This window comes from Anser brachyrhynchus (assembly GCF_964034855.1).
Source record: "Anser brachyrhynchus genome assembly, chromosome: 3".
NCBI classification, from domain to species: Eukaryota; Metazoa; Chordata; class Aves; order Anseriformes; family Anatidae; genus Anser; species Anser brachyrhynchus.
The window spans coordinates 38,519,424-38,544,450 of record NC_137696.1 but is presented as its reverse complement, the minus strand read 5'-3'; the positions used below and the strand labels follow the sequence as shown (position 1 = coordinate 38,544,450).

Sequence of the window (25,027 nt, the reverse complement as noted above, 5' to 3'; positions counted from 1 at the left end):
TAAATTCAAGTCCATGGGAATTTTCAACTTGTTTTAAGTAAACCTCTTACAAAGTCTTAAGGTCAGGTCAATGAATAGAAGGAAAATGGTTGTTTGGTTCTCACACAGGAAGGGGTTCGAGCTCTAAGAAGCCCAGTCACAGAGAGCATTCTCATCTGTATCTTATTTGGCCAAATATTTTGTTAATATGTCACGTTGATTATATTTTAGTTTAACGTAAAGATGATAAGCTGAGCTATGAAGTTAAATTTTGTATTTGACATTATTCAGATACTTCAAGTTCAGGGAAACATGCAGCAACTTTTCATTTCATAATTCAGGAATTTAGGTTCTCCAACTCCTCCCTGAGAGGGATTATCTCTGTCTATAGATTGAATAGGGCAGTGGCCTCCAAACCTTTTTTTTTTTTTTTCTGATAGGCGTGTGCCATCAAAACTGTTGAGCATGCTTCCCCGATATACATTTGTTTATTTATAATTTATATGCCTGTGCTACTGCACTAATATATTATGTGCATTATAAAGCACACAAAAATGGAAACTAAGAAAGTGATAAGATTTTAAAAACAGTGTTTATTTCATCTTTATTAATGGTAGGGAAAAAGAACATTTTTTCCAGCACCTCCATGCATGGTGTTCTATACGGTGTGGGGTGTGCGCACCCCAGTCTGGAAACACTGGTGCAAGGAACCAAATGAGACCAGCTCCATAACAGCTCTAGTGTTAGTCTCCTGCAGTCAGTATGTGTCCATTGTGTCTGTTTTACTTATTGGTGGTTATATTAAATTCAGCCTGTTATGTTGGATGTTATATATGTAGGTGCTGAAATACCATTTTTCTGTATAATTAGAAGATACTTCGGTCCAAGAATGCCTGTTGTGGCAGTTGGGGCAGTGGGATTTTTTGTACTTGCAGGCGTTTTAGTGTACTCTGGACCCTTATAGTACTGTGGCATGAAGCTTGGTGAGGGGGCTGCATACAGCTCAGGAGATTGAGGTGCACATTTCATTCCTTGGGACTGTAAGTGACCAGTCAGTGCTGACTGTATTTAGGATTGTGCAGCTTGTGCAGTAATTTATACAACTCTTACATGTCGTTAAAAGAACCACAATGATAAGCGTATGTATGGGTTTTAGTCCAGCTACTTTCTCTGCAGAGTAGCTCTCAGCCTTCCTACTCATTAGCACTGCCTCTGCTCCTTTTCTCCTTCGGAACTCCAGGATTTGAGTCTCTTGCTTTTCACTGGTCTCCTATGACCTAATTTATTACTCAAGCTCTGAATAATATCCTTCCCAATATTCTCATATTGTGTCACCTCCTCAAGGTCAACTCCCTAGAAAACTTTCCAATTTTTTGTGATGTAGACAGTGCCAGAAAATCTTAGATAGCTTATGTTTTTTTAACTAGTCCAGGAAGGTCTGGATTATGAGCTATTATTTTATGTTAATGGGTATCCACTTGAAAGAGCCTATTCCTACTTTTTTCTTCTTATAAACTTTTTCACACAAAAATGAGCACTATGGTAATGTTACGGTAGTTGGAGAGCAGTCTCCTGGCATTAGAAATATATTTGTTTGTTTTTTAATGACTGCATTTTTTGTGGCTTTTCTTTTTTCTCTTCGAAACTTAAAGCTGTCTTGTGGTGTGGGGTGCAGTAGATCAGTGCTCCTAGACCTTTGGATCTAAGGCTGGGGGTTCACCCCACTCACCAAGCCATATGGAGGTTCCTGGGTCAGGACATACCTGTATGACAGATTGTCCCACTGGTGACCCCAATAGCCTTCTGGTTGAGCCTCTCTTCACAGACAAGAGTGGGAAATCTCAGGTATAAACACTCCTAACTTAGTTGGCTCAAAAAGGCACAGAAGGTTAAATGGGATAGATCTCAGCTTACATATCTATTGCTCAGTTGCCAGAAATTGTAATGAAGCTGACATCCCTGGCTAGTGTCAGCTCTACTACTTCTGTGGTCTTCAGAGCCGTTGCATAACAGAGGTGTGGCCACATAGTTTAAATGTTTCTCAGGACATTTCTCCATTCTGTCTGATAGTATCCAAGTAGCTTGATGTCTAAGAGTATCTCTCTTCTGTGCCTTGCGCTACTGTCTGTTACTAATTTTTTTTTTTTTTTTACTCCAAGAGTCCAGTACATCTTTTAGAAACAGCCTAATATTCTATTATCAGAGCAGAGGGTCCATTCAGTGACATCAACAGGTTGTACCAGTGCAGAAGCACTAACAGCTTAGTGCCATTATGGTCCAGTAACTCATTAATCTTGTAGTGCTTCAAGGTGGCTACGGCTGCTCAGCTGGCACCAGAAGGGAAGAGTGCATGCTGGTAGGATCCTGTAGCAATGAAGATGCCTGTTAGATATCTGTCCTGTTGAAATCTTGCTCAGTTTATTGAAAACAGATGTATTAAGATTAACTAATACACATTATATTATGCATGCTCAGGCGTACATACTCTCTATGGACTAGCAAGAGCCTTAAAAGTACGGGGAACATAGGAACCATTAGTTTTCATCAGACACAGGGTACGCTGATTTCAGTATTCTCTTTGACAATGGTAATTTATTCTGGACTGCTTAAAATGATACCTGTGAAATATTTATACTGCAGCATACCATTTTGCAATATATATATATACACATTTGTATTCTGCAGGAAAGTTTTAAGAATGATGGTTTTAAACCATGTTGCTAACTTGCTATGTTTTCAAGCCTGGCCTCACTAGAGATTTTAGTTCAGTTGCATATGCCTTGAACAAAAAGTATTCATACCAGCATATTGTAGAAATCTGAAGAAATGACTAGAGTACCTTGTCTGTATCTGTTGGCATCTTTATTGAAGGTCTGATACTGGCCATTTGCAATGCATTAATTCCCAATAAACAGCAACTCATGTTTTTTCCTTAGTACCCAGATTCTAGGCATAATGTCTTTGTCATATTCAACATATCAGCATCAGCGCTAATAAAATCAATAGATTCTACAAATGTAATCAGGATAGGAGTAAGTCATCCCTTAACACTCTATCCACTTCCCTCCAAAAATAGTGTCTGAGTCATCTCAGATGTTGAAAATATTGGAAGCAGATTTAGTAGAGTGTGACTGTGAGCATCATGTATGTTAGTGAGCCAGAATCCTCCTGTCAATTATTTCTCAACTACCATTTTTGCTATACCCTTTTTATGTTTGGTAACCAGAACTTTAGGCCATTTTCCATGACAGAGCATGCCTTTAATTTTTCTGATAGCATTTGAATAATCTAATACTATTTTCCATCCATCCTATTTCTTCCATGCTGTAATAGCATTGTGGGGAGCTGTTGGTCAGATGGTGCTCATTTCAGTCACCTACACGCAGGCCCCTGATGGCATTTGACATGCCTCAGGGTAGCAGGCTCCTCATCCCATGATCTTGGAGGTGATACAGGTCCTGTGAGAGAGTCAACTTTTGGACCCACATCGAGGGATGGTTGGAACACCTGGATACACATCTGTTGCCTCTTGGTTTGCTTTGTGTATATATCTTCACCAAGTCACTAACATCCAGCTTTTCTGCATGAGTTTTTCATAGTACTTGGTTTAAAACTGTGGAAGACCTGTCAGTCATACAGTGAAATTATATTGTGTGTTAGTTTTAGGTTTCTTCATGATCATGATGCTCACTCAACACATGTTTATTTCTCTAAAATGTTTTGCTGCCTTGTCCTTCATGATCTACAACTCCCTCCTCAGTTTTCAGTGGCAGGATCTCCTGATACGTGACAATGTAGTCTCCATTGAAGAATGACTGATAGTCCACTACTGTTATGCTTTTATAATGAAAAATGGACACACAGTGGGACTCAGCTTATAGACTGAGACAGCCTAAACATCAGCATCCACATGTAAGGTGCATGCTGAAACTTTCATTACCATTTATGGAGGTTTAGAAATTTGTTCAGCTCGCTCTGATAAAGCCACTTAAAATTGGTCAGTTGAGCAGCTCTCTTGGGTACATTGACTATATTGACTACCCTGGGAGAATTTGTTCTTAACAGTGGGGATTTAGACACACAGCTCTGTTAGTAAACACCCAAGACTTTTTTTCGTTTTCTGTTCCTTAACTGGCTTCTGCCAGTTCCTTAACTGGCCTCATGCCTTGGCCTCATGCATCTAATATTACTTAATTTCTAGGTGTAAGGCCCTTTCTGAGGACTGGGACCCCCATTCCAGTCCTGCAGTCTGACGTGCAGGTTACTTCCCTCACTCTCTCAGAGCCACACTGCCTTCCAGCGTGGGGAGCTCCAGGGAAGGTGACTGTCCTTCATGTGGATAGTTTGGGGGTCATTGTTAGACAGCTCGTAAGACAGCTGGGCCAAGCATGCTCCGTGGGAGCAGCCTCTCTGGAATACATGAGATTGTTCATGTCAATAAGCAATCCCATAAAACAGTAGAAAGAACTAAGGCAACAACACCTGATGGACCCTGACTTTATCCTTGGATAGAATCTCAATGCTTTTCATTTCCAGTAACAACAGCATCCCTCCCCTTTTTTCATACATAGAAACTTCTAGTATATACCTAATTTGTTACACATACTGCACCTTGTTTACAGTGAGTTGACACAACCACTAAGTGATGCTAATTGTTAGACAGCCTTTCAGCAGCTCACAGAAAGCTCAATTACTCATGGAGATAATGATCATCCCAGAAGCTGAGCCTGTACTTCCCAACTGAGAGAATGGATTTTAAATGGAGAGTTTGCTGTTGGGAGATAGAAATGCATAGAATGCCTGAAGATATAGGTAATCTGATTTTGTGAAATTTTCTTCCACTTGCTTTCCTTGGTAATTGCCATGTAGTAGTGCTGCATTAAGTAGCATCATAGATATTCCTCTAATTAGGCTTTAATGCACTGCATGATTTATTAAATCTTAATGCTGATAGTGGTACATGGAGGAGTTTGAAAAGATCTAGGAAAGTACAATTTAATTTAAAGAAATGTATCTTATTATCTAAATATTTCTTTTTTTTTCTGTTTATTTTAAATGTATTATTGTATATCTGTAGTAGAATTTAAAAAATCCAGCCGTTATAGTTCTTGGTTGTGGAACTAAGTTCTCAGTGCAAGGAAAATGGAGGTTTGTCTGTGAAAGAATGTAGAAAGTTTATTTTGTAGAATGGTATAACTGCAGCCTGAAAATTGTCATGTCTGCAACAGCGACATAGTGTATCTGTAAGGTTTTTCTGCACCAATGTAAACACTCAGCAATTTAAAAATCTCTAGCCAAAGGCATCATGGCAGCTATCGAGCTTCCTTACTGCAATGTCTTTTTTTTTTTTAAGTATGTGCAATGTGGCATTTCATGGAGTAGAGAGAGTGACAGAAAGAGAAGGCTGTTTGGGAGCTTGTTTATTTTATCTGTTGAGCAGACAAATCCTTCCAGAGCAAGAGCAATTCCCCAGGATCCTTGGCAGCATATTTTAAAATCTAAAATCATGCTTGTCCAGGCGTCTTAAGCGACTACTACTTGTTATTAGTGACTCACAGCTCTATCAACTTCACAAGACTAGACTGAAGCTAAGAACAGTGCTTTGAATTCAACCCTCAGAGATTCTGGGCTATTTTGGAGGCAGCCTGCTGCTTTGGTCTTCCTAACAGGAAGGAACGTGGTTGCAGCTGGATTAGAGGGAAGTAAAGACAGTTGTCCTTACTGAGTGTGATTCATTCTTTCTCAAGAATTCCCTATTAGTCAGGTATATCCTTCAAATCTAATGTTTGCTTACGTCTTTAATGTTAACAATCTTGAAATGTCATGTGTACTTAGCAATAAACCAATGAAAAGACCCTGCTAATTAGCTTAGCATTAATATTATTTTGCGTGAGGGGGGCATGTTAATAGTATGTGAATGGATATCATTCCTGAGCTATGTCATAATTCTGCATACATCCCTAAGTGTTTTTTTTAATTATTTTAGTAGTGCAAATGTAAGATAATATTTTTACATGCTGAAAATAACATTTATGTACAGAAAAGATTGGTTTGGGAAATGCTGAACTTCAGGACTGTTCTTTGTGGCTAACTTGATTTTCTTTGAGAGACTCTTTTTTTCTTTTTCTGAACATGCCTGATCCAGACAGGAATAACACCACAAAGCTTGTTTATTTTGGCAATAATTTGGTTTCCTTGTCTGGATAAACTTCAGTACTTAAGCCCCCATTCCCAACTGGTGCTGTGTTAGTTTCTGAAACATCCCTTTGTAATAATAGTTGAAAGATAAAAGACTGATCAACAGAGGCTGTAAACAGATTAATTCTAAAAAAGTCAGTGATCGCATTAATTCGTGATAGCTGAGAACCTAGCTTAATGGCTGCATATTTTTGCTTATGCAGATAAGTTTGAAGTAGGTTGCTGTTTTATGTTTTTCCATCCAGTGTTGCAGATCTTAACTTTCTTTCCACAGGAAGCTTCTGAAGTGCCTTCAGTATCACATTCAGCTTTTTAGGTCAATTTCTGTTCTTGCATTGCAGCATTTGGAGTAAAAATTTATTTGATAAGATTCTTATTAGAATTTTCACACGTCTGTTATAATAGGCAGTATGAAGGTGACGGTATAAGGGAGCACATTCAATATAGTTCCTCTATCGTTATCTGGCCAAGTCTGGCATAAAGGAAAATACTATCTTGTAACATTCCTCTTGTAAACATTTTTAGTTGATTTACTTCTCTCTCAATAAATGTGAATGTTAAAATGCAGTAGTCACTTCAGTGAGTGCATGTAGTTTCTTGTACAAAGATTAAAAATTGATGGGATTTTACATGTGGAGGAACACGAGTAACAAATTTGAATGTAGTTTGTTGACAGTAATTATAACTGCAGAAGCTCAGAATAAGGAGAAAGAAAATCTTGGGAGTATATAAACTAGATTTTGGTGTTCTTATTCACAAATGATATCCAGGAAGTCTGATTAAAAAACAGACTGATATAAAGAAAATTACTTCAGCAGGGACATTCTTGGAAGTACGCCCTCTACCTATGCTATTTTGTTTTTTATCATTCCTACTAGTTTACAATTAGTCATTGTAAACATCTTGCATGTTTAAAGCCATGCCATTTCAGGGGTATCTACATTTGTGTAAGATTGTATCTAATTAAACTAGTAATGAACTAATTTAAGTTATTTACTACAGAGATTTCTATATGACAACTCTCATTATATTTCTTTTACTTAACTGAGGAAGCCTGCGCTGTCATTCTACCCACATTTCGTGCACTGATTTTCCAGGAACATTTTTATTTTGAAATATGCTTTTAAAAAAGCATAACTGCATGTTATTATGTAAATTATAGTATATTATTCTACTTTATTCTTAGGTCATTGAATACAATCTTGTTTATAAACAACAAAGGAAAACAGAGGAGACCCTCAAAACAATTTTCATCCCCTTATCATTGCTTGAATAATAGTGATTTCATTAAAAAGTCCTGTGACAGGGAGAATTCACCCCTCACATGACACTCATTTATCACTTATCCTGACTCCTCTCTCAGCAGTAGCAGAAGAGTTGGGGCTCAACCCACCCATCACCAGTTCTACAGGTTTGTTTACGTCCAGCAGCAAATATGGTGCTGGCCTCACTATTTCAGTGAATTGTGGTGGTGTTTTACTAGGGATTTGTGGGTGGTAAACAGGCTATTCATGTGAGCGGGACATCACTTCCCCTTTTATCAACGGTGAGCAGGAAAGAGCATTTTTTACCTGTTGCTGGATCCCCAGCCATCAGTGCTTCTTTGGATTTCTGTTAGTTTCTGCACTTAGGTCTGGAGTGATTGCACAGAACTTTACATAAGACCTCAGCGTTTGGACTTTTTCCTAAGCACCGTGTTGCAAGAATATAATTTTATATGGTAGTGCTTCCCTTCAGTGAATATAATGGCTTCTTTCCTATAAAAAGTTGCTTGGAAGATCTGTGTGCTAGTTCTTTTACTTTTTGTATACTTAGTTAACAGGAGGGAAGAAAGATGCACGAACTGCTGTGAGATGTGTAGTGTAATGTTGGCTAGCTTTGTAGTACTCAGACAAAATTAATCTATTAATTCATGGAAATACCGTGATCTAATGAGCAGTATTAAAGCTCTCCTTGCAGAGCCTGTTGATGTAATTGAATAGTGCTTACACTTGAACAGTTGATAGCGTGTAAGTAGAAAAGGCAGAGTGGTGAGGGGAAGTCAGAGAGAGACTTGCGTGTTCCCTGAAGTGCATATGAAAAGGAATTTGGAAAGCTAGATGAGGAACATTTCAAAAGTTATCTTCATTTTCTTCAACACTTTGGTTACAGGAAGGGAGTTGTCATACATCCTCAGGGTTCGTTCGGGTAAGTATGGGCTATTTTCTAAGGATTAGGAGGATTTAGGTCCTTGAAATTTGTTTTGTTACACATTACTTTGATTAAACAAAAACATTCAGACTTGATTAAATTAGTTTATTTGGAGCTGTTCAAGGTCGTCTGAGTATCTTGAAAACAAGTGATGTAATTACAGTTGCAAATGGAGTATCAGTGGTTTCATAGTTTCTTTGTTCATGATTTGCGCCCTGTTCTTGTGTTTCCAATCCATAGCCATGGCAACTTTATCAGGATTTGTGTTGCAAAGTTTCTCCTTTTTCTCTTCATCTAGCCTTTCAGAGACATGGGGGCATCTCAACACTGCACCACACCAAACTGTGCCAGATGTGGGTAATCAAGGCCTTGGGATACCAGAAAAATCAAAGCTTGTTATCAATTAATTGCTCAAGAATGAGGAGAAAACTTAAAATGTTTGTAGCTCCTTAAACCAGTCTCCATATCTCTAGAGGGTGGGTGTTCATTTATATAAACAAACTGTTAAATTTGTTCATTCAAATGTTGGCAGATCCTTAATACACAGCTGAGAGATTTGGTTTACAAGTGTTCACTTGCATAAAGTGAAGAATCTGTTACCTTTCTTAGGTCCATTAATGCTTATTGTTTTGTTTGTAAGATACCCACATGTGAACTGAAATTTCTTGTTGTCTTGTGCAGGCCTATCTCCATGTTTTTTTATCAGGCTTCAGGCAGCTATTTCACACCATAATGGATATTGTTACCCCTCTCACACACATACGCACTTCAGAGGAGAAGAGGAGCAGCCCAATGAAAATCTGGCTCCAATGGGCCTTTTGTCTGAATGCCAGTTGTTAACATGCGTGCAAGACCAGCATATTCTAATGGTCTCTCCCAGCACCTGGCCTGTGTTTTGCTGAGAATGTCCTCTATGCCTGCTGGCAGCATTGACCTGTTCTGTTTAAGTTCTTTAAGCTCAATGACTAAAAGCAAATTATTTTTTTTCAGAAGGTGAGCTGTTCAAACATCCACTGGCTTTGTATCCAGTTCCTGTCTTAAGTGGTCCTTTCCCCAAGGCTCTTTGCTCTTTGTTGACCTGTGATTCCCAGAGCCTTGTCAAAGAAAAGTAGCATTTCCTCTCTCTGCCTTTTCGGAGGCTTACTCCCTTTCAGCTCGCTTTCCCTGATTTGTCTGCATTATAATCCTAGCTCTGGTGAAATTACCTGCCTGTGATTTCTAACACCAGCGTTATAATTAAATGTAGTCCTTTCCCCTGTACATAGACTTCTGAGGAAACATCACAATTAACATAGGTATGCCTATTATGCCTATTTAAAATTACCAAGTATCTTATTTCAATGTGTTTCAGTCTTCAATCTTTTGACAAAGTTCTGCATTACTCATAATGTTTGCAATTCGAGATTATCAAGTTTAGCCTGGACATAATCAGCCACATAAGAACAAATAGAATGTATGCATTAGAATTGTATAATTAAGATTTTTTTTTTATTGTATAATTTTATATTTTCAGAATCTATTTCATATATTCCCATTTTAAATTTCATTCATTTAAATTTCAATTTTAAAGTTCATTTCTCATGTGCTAGGCCAGACCCTCAGGAGATGTAAATCAACACATTAATCAGTTGACTTAGTGATTTTTTTTTCTGTTGATATGGTAATACAGAGAAATTAAACATTTTTCACTATTTACCTCATTCTTGGCCTTTCAGTAGTGTTTGTTTGCACTTAATTGCACAAGTCACTTGTGTGAATAACCACAGCAAACCATTCTGAAGAGTACATGAAGGAACCCTTTTCTGTTGATATCTTCCTACTCAGTATGTTTAGCACAACCCTTTGCTTTGAAGCAAAGCTTTTGGTGCCACTTTGGGAGAGGAGCACTTGGTCAAGGAGAGGTACCCAGCTACACTGCCTTCCACAAACCAACTGCTTTACAGGAATGGGAGCTCAGAAGAAAAAAAAATGGTTTTGGTGGAAATACTGAGTACATTTGTATTGTTTTTTAAAGGCTGTATTTCATGTTACCTTGTTGCCTCAGGGCTGGGAAGAGAGGGAAGAAAGTTGATGGGTTAGGCTTTTTAAAGGCTTCCTCAGTGAGACCCTTTCTGTTTGCCTTTTTTTCACCATACTTCTTTCAAATGCCAAATTGCTATCATCATGATGCTACTTGACACTGTTTCATTGTGCAATATTACTTATGCAGGAAATCCAACAGTTTTCCCTGTTTGCTTTCAGCCTTGCTCAGACAGACCTTTACAAGCACCTGAAAATCTTTGTGCGTTGTCGCCAATGTGGTAAACCTGCTCATTTGTGGCAGTTCAGGGAGAAATGATGTGTGAGTGAGAGAGAGATCTTGCTTTCATTACTGACGGGATCAAACACCTTTCTTTTTGCCCTGAAGTAATGGCTGTTCTGCAAGGCCATCTTTCATAAGCCTGGATCAACAACAGCCTTCTCCTGGAGAGGATGGTCTTCTCAAGGTGACTAGGGCTCTCACTGCCAATTTGCAGTGCTGCAGCTTGAAGTACTTTTAGTCAGTTTATATGAAATGAAAATAAGAGATAAGATGATAAAAATATTAAGCGCACATTTGCAGAATAGAATGGAAAAACATTTTTGGTTGTTTACACTTATGCGCCAACCTATCTGGTGATGAGGCGTGCACGTCCCACATCTTGTCAGGGCAATCTGATGGTGCTCTGCTCTGAGCCAGTCTGGTCGCTGCATTTCTGTAGCACTTCTCCTGGGCCAAGAGAATTACACAGCTGGCCTGGAGCTCCATGGGCTGCTTTGTCTTCTTAACACACAGGTTCTTTTTCCAATGCTGATATTTAATAGCGTTAATAACGGCCATAGGCTGTGGTTGGCCAGAGATTACACCACTTGGACTGTACTCCAAGCTCAAGGTTCCTAATTACCTTGCGTTATCTCATTTTTATTGTAATTCAATATAAACTGAGCAATACCAATTCAGCAAATTGTCAGAATTACTGCAAAGTCTAGATTTTTAAAAAATGTATATTTTTATAACCAAAATCTTACCTTTAAACTGAGAACTGGTGAATAGATACTTTGTTATTTTTCTGAAAAAAATGACCGTAGTTTGTCTTTAACAGATATTATGGTATTTTTTCTGTTGCTTTTGTATCATTTAATTCTTGAAAACGTTGACAGCTCAGCTAGATTGTAGTTGCTTATGAAGTCCCAAATCATATTTTTAGATTGTGCTGAACCATGCCTATTACTGTTTGTATACGAGTTAAGAAATATTTTTCATTTAATGTTGATAATTTTAATGTTTCATCTGATAATTTACATTGCTGTAAATGTGCAAGTAGTGACTGGCACAGAAGTAATAACCCTTCTCTTTATATTGGAGTTAAAGTATCTCTGAAATTGTTTGAGTAGAATTTTTATTTTTACAGTTTTTATAGGCAGGTATACAAAATCTTTTATCTGAGAGAGAAATGTTGAGCAAAAATTTGGACACTCAGTAAGACATGGTTTTTCAGAGAACAGCTAAGGCTTACAGTGAAAATGGAAGATTTATTTCCAGTACTATATATTCTCCAGTGAGGCTCTTTCCCTGTCTTCCTGAGGTGGTCCAAGATTTACAGAAATGGGAGGATGACTAAATAGGAATACCTGTACAGAAGCGTGAATAAGAGGCCCAGCCAGGCACAGCATTCATTTAGTGTCTTGTAACAGCATAATGAAATAAAATAGCTGGGATCTCTAGTAGAAGAGTGTACTTGCTGTGTTTGTCATGGAGAGAAGATGTGAACCAGGCAGAGGTCACAAGGAGGGGAAGGGAAGTGGTTCTACCACAAGGCAATCAAAAGCGTGTGTCAGAGGGATAGTTGTTCCTCAGATGTCAGAAGAATAAAGGGCTCCAGCCCTTTTCCCTTCTTCCTCAACTGCTTTGTCAAATGTAGTCAGATAATATTCACTGTAATTACAGTTGAAGTAATTAACCAGATTTTTCTTTCTGTTTCCATTTCAGTTATTTGCCACCTTCCATGCATGAATGGAGGCCAGTGCAGTTCTAGAGATAAATGCCAGTGCCCTCCTAATTACACTGGTAAACTTTGTCAGATCCCTGTGCAGAGTGCCAATACTCCAAAACTGTATCACCATCCACAACAGGTGAACAAGGCTGTAGGATCTCAAGTTATCCACTCGACTCATACTTTACCACTGACAATGTCTGGACAACAAGGTGTAAAAGGTAACTTTTTTCTTGATTTTTTTTTTTCCATTTCGAATTGAGGTTATTTACATTTCAATTTAGTAAAATTTAAATCTAATGTAAAACTAAATATGTAATCTATGTTTATATTTGTTATATCATTTGGTACAGTCCTTAAGTTAATTTTGTGGTCAGCTTTTTAATGTAGGATGGCCATGATATGATTCAATTAAATAGAACAGTGTTTCCATGTAATATAACGATATCATAGAAAAAGAAAAAAAAGAGGTTTTCCTACTGCTACATAAATGCTATGAAGAAGGGTAGATAAAATATTTTCCTCAGCCATGTTGTAGTGTTAGTCCCTAAAGATCCCTAAAACTCTTCCAACTTAAAAAAAAAAAAAAAAGTGGGGGTTGGAAAGGGAGAATAAGAGAATATAGTTGTCTAAACAGCTAGCAGAGCAGAAATTTATTTTTGTGGCTATTTGATTCCAGTTCAAATTATTTTAGACAAAATGGTGGACAATAAAAATATTTTTTAACCAGCAAAAACAGTCCTCTCTAATAGCCATGAAGGGCCTTACTTCTTATTCTGTGTCTTTTCCCTGTACATTTACCTGCAATAGAACTTAATTAGCAGAATTTAATTAATCTTCTCCCCTCAAGTATTCAATTGAGTTGCATGTTTTAAGGGCATTTTATGCTTCCATGTAAAGGGGTTTGAGGCTCATAAACAGAAGTACACATTAAGTGACCGGAGGTTCTCAATCTATATAGTCATACTTAAAACTACAACTGTATTTAAAAACAGAAGTATATGAAAAAACATTTCCTCCCTTTTTATCTGCCAAATCCCGAATTCAAAGTTCAGTGAAGGGAGTGGTGGTTTTAGATGGTTGAGATGCTGGCAACTGTTATAGGGGCAAACTCAGGACTTGGCAGGTATATAAAGGTGAAGGAATGAAATCTGAAGCTTTTTCTGTGTTCCAGAGAAAGATGATGGATCTGAAAAAGACAATAAAACTTACTATATATCCAAAAATAACCCAGTAGAGTTTGAGTTTTGGAACTTTGAATGGGATTCTTTTCACAAAGTACGACCACAAATATTAATGTCACACCAGCCAATTTGGACACCCATGTTTATATAGCAGTCTTTACAATCCTATAGTGTCTTTCTTTCCTATGTGAAGAGTTTTCATTTTCTTGGTTTCAAGAAATCAGACTCTGTGTTCTTTCAGCCTTCCCTCTAACCCCCAAATTTGGGTGTTGTCTATATTTTTGTCAGTTTGAGGCAATTTATCCAAATTCTAATGTGCAAAAAAGAAGCATCTTAAAGGTACCTGGGATCTCTTTTTTGATGTGTTTTATTACTAATTTTTCTTATGTGTTTTTCTTTCAATTACTTTAGTGAAGTTCCCTCCTAACATAGTGAATATCCACGTGAAACATCCCCCTGAAGCCTCAGTTCAGATACATCAAGTTTCAAGAATTGACAGCGCATCAACAGGACAAAAAACGAAAGTACCTCAGCCAGGACATCCACAGGTCTCTTACCAAGGTCTTCCATATCAGAAGACCCAGAAAGGACATACTGCTTACACAAATCAACAACCCATTCCTCATGTGTTTCCTGTTTCAGTTAAAACTCAGCTTGGACGCTGCTTCCAGGAGACTATTGGAACACAGGTAAGAAATGTTGGCTTAGATTTTTCAGACAGGTACCTTTAAAACAATATTATGAAAGATTGAAATAATTTTTCACCAATCACAGGGAAAAGATGTATTTGACATTCTTTTCCAAAGAAAATTTTTTTGAGAATGGATTTTAGAATGTTTTAGCAAGTAATATTCTGCTGAACCTTCTTCTCAAAGCTAATCTGTTTATTTTCTGTAAACTTGTATCTCTGATGTTTTTATTTCAGGTATTCTAGCTATAATTTCTCCGTTTATAAGCTATTTCTCCAAATAAAAACACGACTCATGTTGTAGCTTCATCTCCTGATCAAACTACTAAGGTTACACCATCTTCCGCAGCTTGGACTGTCCTTTACTTTAATGAACATCTTTGCTTGTGCTTTTCAACAGCCATGGGGGTTTCAAGGAGTTGCAGTTTTCTCCAAAATTCCTATTCAACAACTTCGTATGTTTGACCGTATTGTAGGCTAATGGTTTGAATCTGTTGAAATGTGACCACTGAATGGGGTAGAAAAATCATGAAAGCCAACTGAGGGTTTGCTAAAGCATTAAAACCTTAGTTCGTTTTAAAATAGCGTGTTCTCACCAGTGTCTTATATATGACTATTAAAAATTGTGTATTCTTTCAGCTCTTGAAAACACTTCAAGCAATACAGCATTATCATTTTTCCATATTTTCATATTTATGTAGATATACAGAGAGGGAAAATATACATATGAATAGATTGCAAAAAAGTTAGTCAGACCCTATCATCTGTCGCTTTACCACCTTGCCAAAATTGTATTTTTCAGACTGAATTACACTCAACGTGTGCCTCAGTCTGAAATTTGTGGGGAGATTTCAAAAAAATCACTCATCTGTTTTGAGGGATGATGCTAGAGAATGAATATGTTGTTTTACTCAGGCTAAAAAAAAAAAAAAAGGTGACTGTTACGTTGAAGATTTGTATTATCTATATGATGAGAAGCAGAAACTTAAATTCATCAGGAAGGTCAGTTAGCTTTTGGTCTTTCAAGTAGCGTGCACATAAAGTTGTCCAACTTACAAACATCTACAAATATATCTATTTCCGATATATGCTGCAGGCAATTGTTAGCATTGGCAGCTAAATTCTCTAATTGTCACAGCATTCTTACTAGTGACAAAATTAAACCTAGTTTCAGAAGCCAGTTTTGTGGAATTAAAAATCTCAAAACCTACTGATGCAATACCATCACGTGATTTTTTTTAAATAATTAATTCTGAAAAATGCTATGAAATTTAAACATCATCATGCCCCCCCAATTTTATTCTTTTTAATTTAGCTTGAAAATTTTTAAATTTAAAAAGCTAGCAAGCTAGCAAATGGAGCATTGTTATTGTTCATTAATTGTTGAATCCTTGATTTGGAATCCGCAGTATTAATTTATACTGATGAGATCTTCATGCTTGTCTGTTTCAGGAATAGTAAAAACTTTAACATTTTCTTTGGGAACCTGATTCTGGCAAGTGTTGAAGCATATGTTTAACTGCAAGTTTATGGGTTTCACTTAAAGAAGCTGTGCCTGTGTCAAACACACTTTCTGTTTCCTACGAGTGAGAGCTCTAACAAACACAGCATTATCATGTGGAATCTTAAAATGCTGGAAATAATTTATCATACTTAGTGGTTTATTATTATTTATTCATACTTGTATTTATGCTCATATATAGAGGAAGACAAAATTCCTTCCTCAGAATGTTAGACTTGGCAATGAGTGCTTCATCTTTTATTTCTTACTTATTACAGTGAATAAATTTAATGTCTGTTCTTTCTGCCACATGCTTGAATGGGATATTTCAAATGTTGTATCCCAAATGATCAGTGTGCTATGCTTGCCCCTCACATTACACTGTTTTAAAAACTAAAGCTTAATCTGCACTCACTAGAAGACAGTAATTTGCTCCCTTTTTAAAGGGAGAGGAAAGGGGAGATATATTTGTATTTTCTTCATGTTTGATTCAGAATCCTACTAAAATACTTAGTCTCCAATTTTTGTAATGTTTTTTACACTATTCCTGAAAAACTGTGCCTTTGCAGTGCTCTCAAGAAGGAGTAGTGCCTCCTAGATTAGAATAATGCATTCCTTTTTTTAAAAAAAAAAACCTTCATTCATCTATTCAGCATTAGTTTTGGAGAAAAGCTTAGTAAGGCTTTTTAGAGGCCTTTGGTATTTAATTTAATAGTTCCATGTAGAGTTAGGGTTGTAGGGTGGCATTTTGTAGAGCTTTTATTTAAGACCTTCCCATAAATGTAGATTCAAGTGACTCATTCACCTTTCAAATTTGGAACTGAAATATGTTTTTCCTACAGTCAGGCAATGAATATTGTTTATTTGCATATTGTAAATATACCTTGAGCTGGGAAAGACACCTATTTTTCTTTAATCCTGTTCTAAAATAATTTGGTTTTCTGGTTTTTTGATATTTGCTTTGCTAAATATGAGCGTTCTCTAATTTGTTCAGACAAGCTGCTGAACTGTGCTTTCCTTCTAGTGGCAATGTGTTGCAAGTTGTTTCTGGAGTTCAGGCTGGATAATTTTGGTATCCTTGCTGTTTTCAACAATCATCAGTGTTTATACATTTTTTTGCAGGGTGGGTTGTATATTTGGCTTCAGTAATGTTATATTAAACATCCTGGGACCAGAGGTGACTTTACTGTCTATAGAACAGAATGATGGAAGGATGTGTGTGTGGCCTCTTGTAGGCAAATCAACCAAGTTAATAAAGACTTGGCGGAACTTGATGTTTTTAGTCTGGACCGAACATATCAGAATCTTTACTACTTGTGTGTGTGTGTGTGTAACCTCTATCATTTTATGTTTCTCTGCTTCAATTTATTTATTTCTATTACTCTTTGTTCTCTCCATCTTTTTCCTTGAATTTCTTTAAAATCAGATCATTTGTTTCTAATTGCTTTGTCTTTTTTTTCCACAACCTTCTGTGGAATATTTGTAGTCTCCCAATGCATTCTTCCTCACCCCACCTTAGTTAAATTCCTTTAATTTGTCTTATTCAAAAACAGTAGTCCTGCAAAAACAGTAAGGTAGTTGCTATACTCAAATCCCAAGACAGCCAGGGCGTGTTTTCTGCAGTTTAGTCAGTGCATACTGTTCAGTTTAGCAGCTGGAGCCATCCTGAAACAAAGCTTGGAGGACATTATACTACAGACAGTTGAAGAGCCCGGTCATATTCTCAAGCCTCAGTTCACTCCGAATTCAGAACACAGAAATTCTTCTAGGCCTCTTGTTTGCTCACTTGTATTATAAGTGACTAATAACCAAAGGCAGTTACCATGAGAAAAGGATACTAAAAGATAAGTGAAAATATGGCAGTCTCAAAACTGAGAGGACAGAGGGAGAGGAAGAGAGTGAGTAAGAGGGGCTAGAGGAATGATACTTCCTATTTTAAGTAGGATAGATAAATGAAGATCTATGTTTTCATAAATACAAATACACACATGTATGCGTTGCTTGATTGTGACTGTTTTCTGGAGTGTCCTCAGCATTGGGAAATATAGTGGAAAGAGGAGCTATAGAAGTAGTACTAATATTACAAGTTTTAAAAAAATGTAGGAAGAAAAAATAATGTTCTGGATGGCTCTTTTTCTACTCAAGTAAATTCACTTATCCTGGCTGCCTCTCTTCTCTGATTGGCACACTTAACAAGTATTTACCCTTTGGGAGATGTTACAATGATTGCTCCAGGATTGCTTGCCATGTTACGTGATAGCTTACTATGATACGTCGCATACAAAAGTAGTGGTTCATCAAATACTTTCCTAATATCAAGAAGATTTTTACAGAGTGTATCACGAACTGGTGGTTAAGCTGCCGACCAGAAACTGAGTGTTGTCTTAGAAATACAGGGATCAAACTTTTTGTACAAAACAAGATATGGTTTTTGTAACTGATGTTGAGAAAATAGAGACCTGAAGTCAGAAAACAGATACAGTGGGAGCAGTAGGACAAAAATCCTACTTCAGGTAAAGGGCGATATATTTGTAGACACCACTGTATGCTACAGTGCCTTCCAAAGCTAGACATTGGGCATGGTGTTTTGAAAGGTCCTCTACAGCCATGTTATGTCTGTGTTTCTGAAATCCAAGGAGTTGGTCATCTTAGAGCACTGATTCTGTGAGTCCTATTTAAAAAGCAAGCGAATAGGGACAATTCATTTTTTTCTTTTCAATTCCTCCTCTTCAGCTGCTTTTCATTTTAATTCTAATAAAAATGCCTTTATTATGACACAGAATATCTTGTTATTTCCCAAAATACTTTTACAGTGTCAGTGGTGCACCTAGTAATGATTATGGTTTCATCTCAAGTCCTGTTAAATTTACTTTATTATTACCTTGCATTTAAATTGAGAAAAGAATGCAGATGCCTACTACCTGGCAAAATTCATATGAAGGGAATTAAGCACCAGGGTTTTCTCAAAGTTGTTTGTTTTCTCCTCCCCCTCAAAATTGGTTTGGTCTCTCTTTTGCATAACTGTAAAGAGCAAGGCATTTTTTTGCAAAGCATCAAGGAATTGGCGAAGCTCTTTAACTTTTTCTCTCTTTAGCAGATATTTTTAAATATCAGTTTTACTGAAGGAGACTTCTGGTGATCTCAGCATCTATAACTTAAAGACAAAATCAGAAAGACTTCTCATTTTAAGGAGAGACTGATTTGAAGTTGCTTACCTGGCTGGAGGCGACATAGACCAAATGTCTGGAAGAGATGCTGGCTAGGAAGTCATGTTTGCCTGTGCTTGTTCATTCCTTTTTACTGTCTCGGTTGTGCTGGTGCAACTGCTAAGAGTGGGTGGTCTGCTCTCTGAAATGATCACTGTTGTAACTTCAGTTAAAAGTGCTCTCTTCTGACCCACTTATTGGAGGTTTCTTTAATTTCACACCACTTCCACGCCACAGTGTTCAGGGGATGATATGTTCGCTTGTCAGTTGTTTGCTGAGTGATGCTTTGTGTTTCCCTTGCAAAAGGCTTTGAGAGGTGGTGTAGAAAAGCTCTACACTTGTTACAGCTCCATTGAGAAGGAAGCTTGGATTGGAGTTGTGCTGGTATTGTGAAGTGTGAGACCCCCTCCTCTCTGCTGTTAAACTTGATAGAAAATGAAATAAGCCAAGTGATAGATGGCAGCCAGAAAAGTTCAGAAATTGTCGGTTGTATCATGATAAAGATTCTGACTGCAAGTCATTAGGCATTTACTTATCTGGATTCACACAAGGACATACATTGACTGTGTACTTAAATTACAGAAAATACATAAAATGTTTAGGAACTGGGCTTAGATCACTGCTGATTTTTTTTCCCAAGAGGGAATATAAAACAAAGGCATTAAACTCTTGGAGTCAGAAATCAGAGCAGCAAAGTGTGTTGATAGCTCTTAATGCATAACCTAATCTATCTATCCTACTGTATGTAATATGATCGTAGTGTCTGTAGTCTGGAGGTGATGACAATGGTAACATGCCAACTGAAGTTACTCCTTCAACCAGAGAGATATCCCTGATGAACTTCAGATTGAATAAAACATTTCCTATGGAGTTCAATTTCTTTTTTTTTTTTTTGACAGCTCTATGAAATGAACTTCCATATTCATATTCTTAATGCAAGAAAAATGATACAAGTAAAATTCTGTGCTTCATACAGGTCCTTTTCTCTTAGAGCACTTCTAAAGAACTTTTTTTCTTTAGAATAGTCTTAAAAATACCATCTCATAAAATAAAATAACTGTCTGGAATTCCTTGAAGCTCATGGTTTGGCTTCTGAAGTTTTTAAACAAATAGACTGTCAGAAATCAGTGTGGATTCATTTACAGGATTAATGTTTCATTCACAATAGGTTCTTTGCAAAATCAATACCCTGAAATATCAGAAGATTAAAGATGTATCAGATACCAAAAACACTAAACATTGTTTTAATTACTCAAATAAAAGAAAGCTGGGTAATTTTTGCTTGCCTAAGAAGAATGTTCTACTTAAGCCAAAACAAATTCTTTACCAGTTCTTTTAGAAAGTCTGGAAGTATTTAAGTTTCTCTCCTCTGGTTATGAGACAATGCCTGTTAGTGCGCCAGTGTTGCAGTGGATAATGCTCTTCATTTGTAACAACCTGTCAGTCAGCCCTGGTCACTGAGCTAATTAAGTGTGTTTGTTAATTGTTTCACTAATAGGGTTTATTAAGTTTGAGGTTTCCTACCCTGTTTGTGGTGCCTATAGGGGAAAGAAAAAAGAAGGAACAATCCAAGGTCTGTGCCTGTTGAATAGTTTACAGAAAGTTAAACAGTGTATCCATTCACTTCTGCTATTGTGGTATGTGAAATGCAGCCTTTTGAGCTGAATCCCAGAGTCATTAACTATTAACTCAGGCAAAGCACCTATCGATTTCAGTCATAGTTAATCATGCGACACTCCTTTATTTATGCCTGTATTGTGGTTTTAACTAATAGCTCGTGACAGGGATTTGTAGATGGGTCACGCAGGAGTGGGGGTCCCAGGAAACCTTCTGGTCCCTCAGCCAGAGTCCTTTGTGGTTGCCCTGAGGCTAATTGCCAGGCTGGGCTCTCTGCTGCACTTCAACGGGGAGCTGAATACATTCCTCCTACTGCCTTAGCAGAGGGATTTTGAGGATATAATCCTTCCTTTTCTCTGGCATTGGAAAATCTTAAATCCTGGTGGCAGTGCCCAACTCGAGGGCTGTTAGCACTGTGGAGATGGGACAGAGGCCGGACAGAAGGAACGAAGAGGTGATGTGGCTTGGGATGGCCTTTGTGCACCAGCACAGGGTCAGCCAAAATTTCAGTCTACCAGTGGGAATATTCAGTACTTCCTCCAGTTATATAAAATATTGGCATAGAAGCCCAGGCACGCATGGGGAAAATATGTGGACTCAAAACAATGCTTTCAGTGTCTGTGAGTGCTTTACCCAGGAAGAACTTAGTTTTATAGCAGTACCATGTGTGCCTCACAGTGCTGCTACTGCTGAGCCACTTTCAGCACAGTTCAGCTCTTTTATACCAATCCTTCATCGCTTCTTTGCCTTCTGGACCAATCAGAATCATCTCAAAATTGAGATGATTTCTTGTGACAGATGTATCATTCATGAAAATCTGTTCTCCCTCTGTGAGGAGTTTTCCAGAAGCCCTCAGGAATACCAGCCGCATTAGTTTAAAATGTGTGTGGATGATGGATAGAAAATTGTAAGCCTAAGCTTAGAAAATGGCATCATCTTCATGCATAGTGCAAGCTGTGTGCAAGTGTTTAGCTTCACTGCTTATTTTAAGCTCATGCTTATGTGTTGGAGTTGTGTTGAATAGTGAGACAAACTAAAAATAGCTATGGATTCCCCCAAGTGACTTTTCCAGTCACTTGTGACTCAGAGACTGGAACAGACTGTCTGAAGAACTAATGAGTTCTTCTTGGAGGTAGGAAGTGGATAAGACTTGTGAAGAGGAAAGAAATTACCTAAAAGTTTTTGAGACCTGTAGAAACAGAGCTTCAATTCATTGATGCTTAGGGGCTGAGAATAGGAGGAGCATCTTAAGAAATTGTAGCTGGCTAGTAAAAGCTTGTGCAGTGCCATGAGTGTTGGAAATATCTGAAGCATTATTAGATGTACCAGAGAAATCAGGGTTTATTAGCCATAGAAGAACTCTGTTTCTGCTTGGCTTAGGACTTTGCAGAGCAGTCATTTTTTCTGATGCATAGCTCCAAAATTACACAGATCTTACACCATGAGGAGCCCCTTGTGGCAGTTGCTTTGCCTCGCTGGCCAGTTTCTACAATGATCTGGACACTAACCAAATTATCATTGATTCTTCAAGCTTTAATTCACCATAGAGGCAGTGGGAGCAGCAGCTTTAATCATTGCCAGTTTTTACTGACAGGACTACAAACCACAGTTGCCAGATGACTCAGAATTTGGCATCCTTATTTTTGCTCATGGTTTTTATATGGAAATTTGAAAAAGTTATGACCACAGAGATCATGATTTTCAGTAGAGTGCAAATGCTGTAGCACCACACCTAAACTCGAAGTGGGCTTTAGGCCATCTTCCTCCTCCTTTCTTTTTTACTTTTCTATTTTTTTAATGCTTTGTTTTATTTTCCTTTTAATTTCCTACTATTAAATGACACCTATTCTAGGAAGAAAAAAAAAAGGCTAGTTAATGATGGCATGTTGGCTCCCAGTTAGTAGAGTCTTGCCTCTACACATGCACGCTGCTGCAATGTGTCCTTGAGGCCTGTGACCTTGTGAGGAGCACTGGGTGTTAGTTATGTGCCTTGCTGCCCAAATGCTCAGTTTCTGAGATCATAGGGGGAGGTGCAGCATCAGCCTTGATTCCTCCCACTTCTTTTCAGAGCGAGAAGAGTTGTAAAACTGAGGTACAAGGCGGGGAAGGAGAGTTGAATGGAAAATGAATGGTTTAGCTGACTCTCACAAGCTACCACAGTATATGACTTTAGTCAGTGGCTTCCCCTTTGGAGAAGCAGTACCAGTTCTAGAAAAGTAGTTGAGCGGCTGTAATTATAAGACAAAATAGTCCTCCTTAGAGCATGCTCACTTGAGATGCAGGTGGAGAAACCAATGTTGTGTAAAGACGTAACATGAATTCTGTAAGTTTTTTGAGTAGCCAGCTGGAGGAGACGTTATGAGTACTCCTGAGCTGAAAGATTTGGGGATTCTTGGAATTGCAGCAAGATGTAGCATAGTTCACTGTACTTCATCTAGCTAGAGTTAGTTGAAAAATCTAGTTCCTGTAAACAGCTCAGGTGCTGCAGCATACTGAAGGTGAGCAGAATTCCCTGGTCTTGCACCTTGCCTGCTTTTGTGCTAGATTGAGAGTTGCTTCTGAAAACAGAGCAGAGTGTAACTGAATCATCAGGAATGGTCAGTCATGTGCTAATCCTGCCAGTGCCCACACCAGTGGAGAGCAAGACAGATGTGTCTTGCACTAAAAGATGTGTTCAGCCAGCGTAGGCCTGGGCTTGCATCTAAAAGGTGTCCTTGTTTAGATTCTTTACTGTTTTAACATAGCCAACTACAGTCCAGGGCAGGACTGTTTCTAACCCATTGGAATATGGGAAAATTGGACACAAGACCCTGTGCAGATGGTAGTGTGAAAACAGACTCCTCAAGTTACACAATAAGGGAGTGGTGACTTCTAACCTGTTTGGTTGCTCTGTTCTTTATACTGTCCATGTCTCATCCTAAAATGTGGCTCAAAGCACAAGTGGTGCTACCACATATAGGGGTGATGTTCAGAGGCATACGGTAACTTTGCTGAACTGCCCCGGTGCTAAAAGGTCCATTTCATGTCTGAGGCTGGTATTCACTGGGGCAGAGGATGCTCCTGGCTGCTTCAGACATGGCGTATTTGACAAATACATGCAGCAAGGGCTAAACTGCTGCAAGTTGCATGTTTGCTCATATGGTGGTGCTTTTGATTTGTTGCTGAGATATTTCAGGGTGCGCCTGGGGAGTATTTTTGAAAAAGGGGCAGAGAAGGTGGCTGGAATGATGCCTTGCCATCCCTCCCCATGGAAAGAGGGGACCTGCTAATGAGTCAGAGCCCTGGATAGAGAGAACAGTAGTCACACTGTGAGGCCACACAGAGTAACTTTGTACTTTAGAAACATCACTGACCCATGGATGTCAGCACAACCAGAAAAAATTGGTGAAGGTCAGAGGATGCTGTCAGTGCCTGTGTATTCAGCACACATCCCCCTGTGGGGTGACTGGGTTATCAGCATAAATGAAAGCAACAACAAGGCCACAGCCTGTGCTGTAGGACGAGCCAGCTATCTTGAGTTGAAAGAATGATAAGCAGGGGTGAGCGTTTGGTTCAGAGGTTTTCTATGTGGTCAGGAAGAAAAGTCAGATCAGGGAAGGTCTATTCACTCTGTAGTGAGGATTCACACTTCAGCACATTCAAATTATTTACTTCAGTGCCTATTTATATCAGTGTTTGCTTTGAAAGTGCACCTGTTGTGCATTTTTCTTGTGCTCTGCACACTTCCATTATATACCTAGTTCACAGGTTAAGATATACTTTATGAATGTCTGCATCACATAGAGAAATATATTTAAACATTGTTAACCACACAAAATGGAAAAAAAAGTTGTAAAAGTCAAAAATGCAAAATTATATGCTTCCAAGTGTTAATATTCTTGTTAACAAAAAGCACGATCAGAATATTCTTAATCATGAAAAAAATATAGGCAGTATCTGCCTCAGGCATGGTTGTAAAATCAATTTAAATATTTGCGTGGAATACTTGGAATAACACAGATATCACTAACTTTGGCTCGAGTCATCTTACATGTTCCTTACTCCTTCAGTATCCGGACAGCAGAATCTTTCATAATAATTTGGCAGTTTTCAGTAACCAGTCATAAACATTAAACATAAGTTGGCAGAAAGTTGTCTTACTAATAGATAGGAAATAACATTATAGAAATCACTCATACTTTTTGTTTATTCCTTTAAGAGAGTGATTTATTTAAGATAATTTATTTGGCTTTTGAAAAAGCAGACAGATATTTTTATGGGGGAGAATGACATACTGTTTATTCTCTTCTGTTTCTTTTGCCTTCTTTTCAAGTTGAAGCAAAGGAAGATGATAATGTAACCTAACCTGCTCATTCCTGTGCAGAGAGCCATTGCAATGCTTGGGCACTATTTAAGTTCAAGTAAGAGCTCCAGTGAATTTTCGGTATCTCAGTTACACTGGGAAGAGGTTG

The 25,027-nt window shown here is 38.0% G+C and overlaps 1 protein-coding gene across 12 annotated transcripts in view; it reads left to right on the top strand.

Moving 5' to 3' along the window:
• Positions 1-25,027, top strand: part of LTBP1 (latent transforming growth factor beta binding protein 1) — a 203,104-nt gene that overhangs the window by 77,742 nt on the left and 100,335 nt on the right. For all 12 annotated transcript variants that reach the window (XM_080588430.1, XM_080588429.1, XM_080588431.1 and 9 more), the window contains 2 exons: positions 12,377-12,601; positions 13,976-14,253. In XM_080588430.1, the coding sequence (XP_080444556.1) occupies positions 12,377-12,601; positions 13,976-14,253 (503 nt within the window). The remainder of the gene's footprint in view (positions 1-12,376; positions 12,602-13,975; positions 14,254-25,027) is intronic.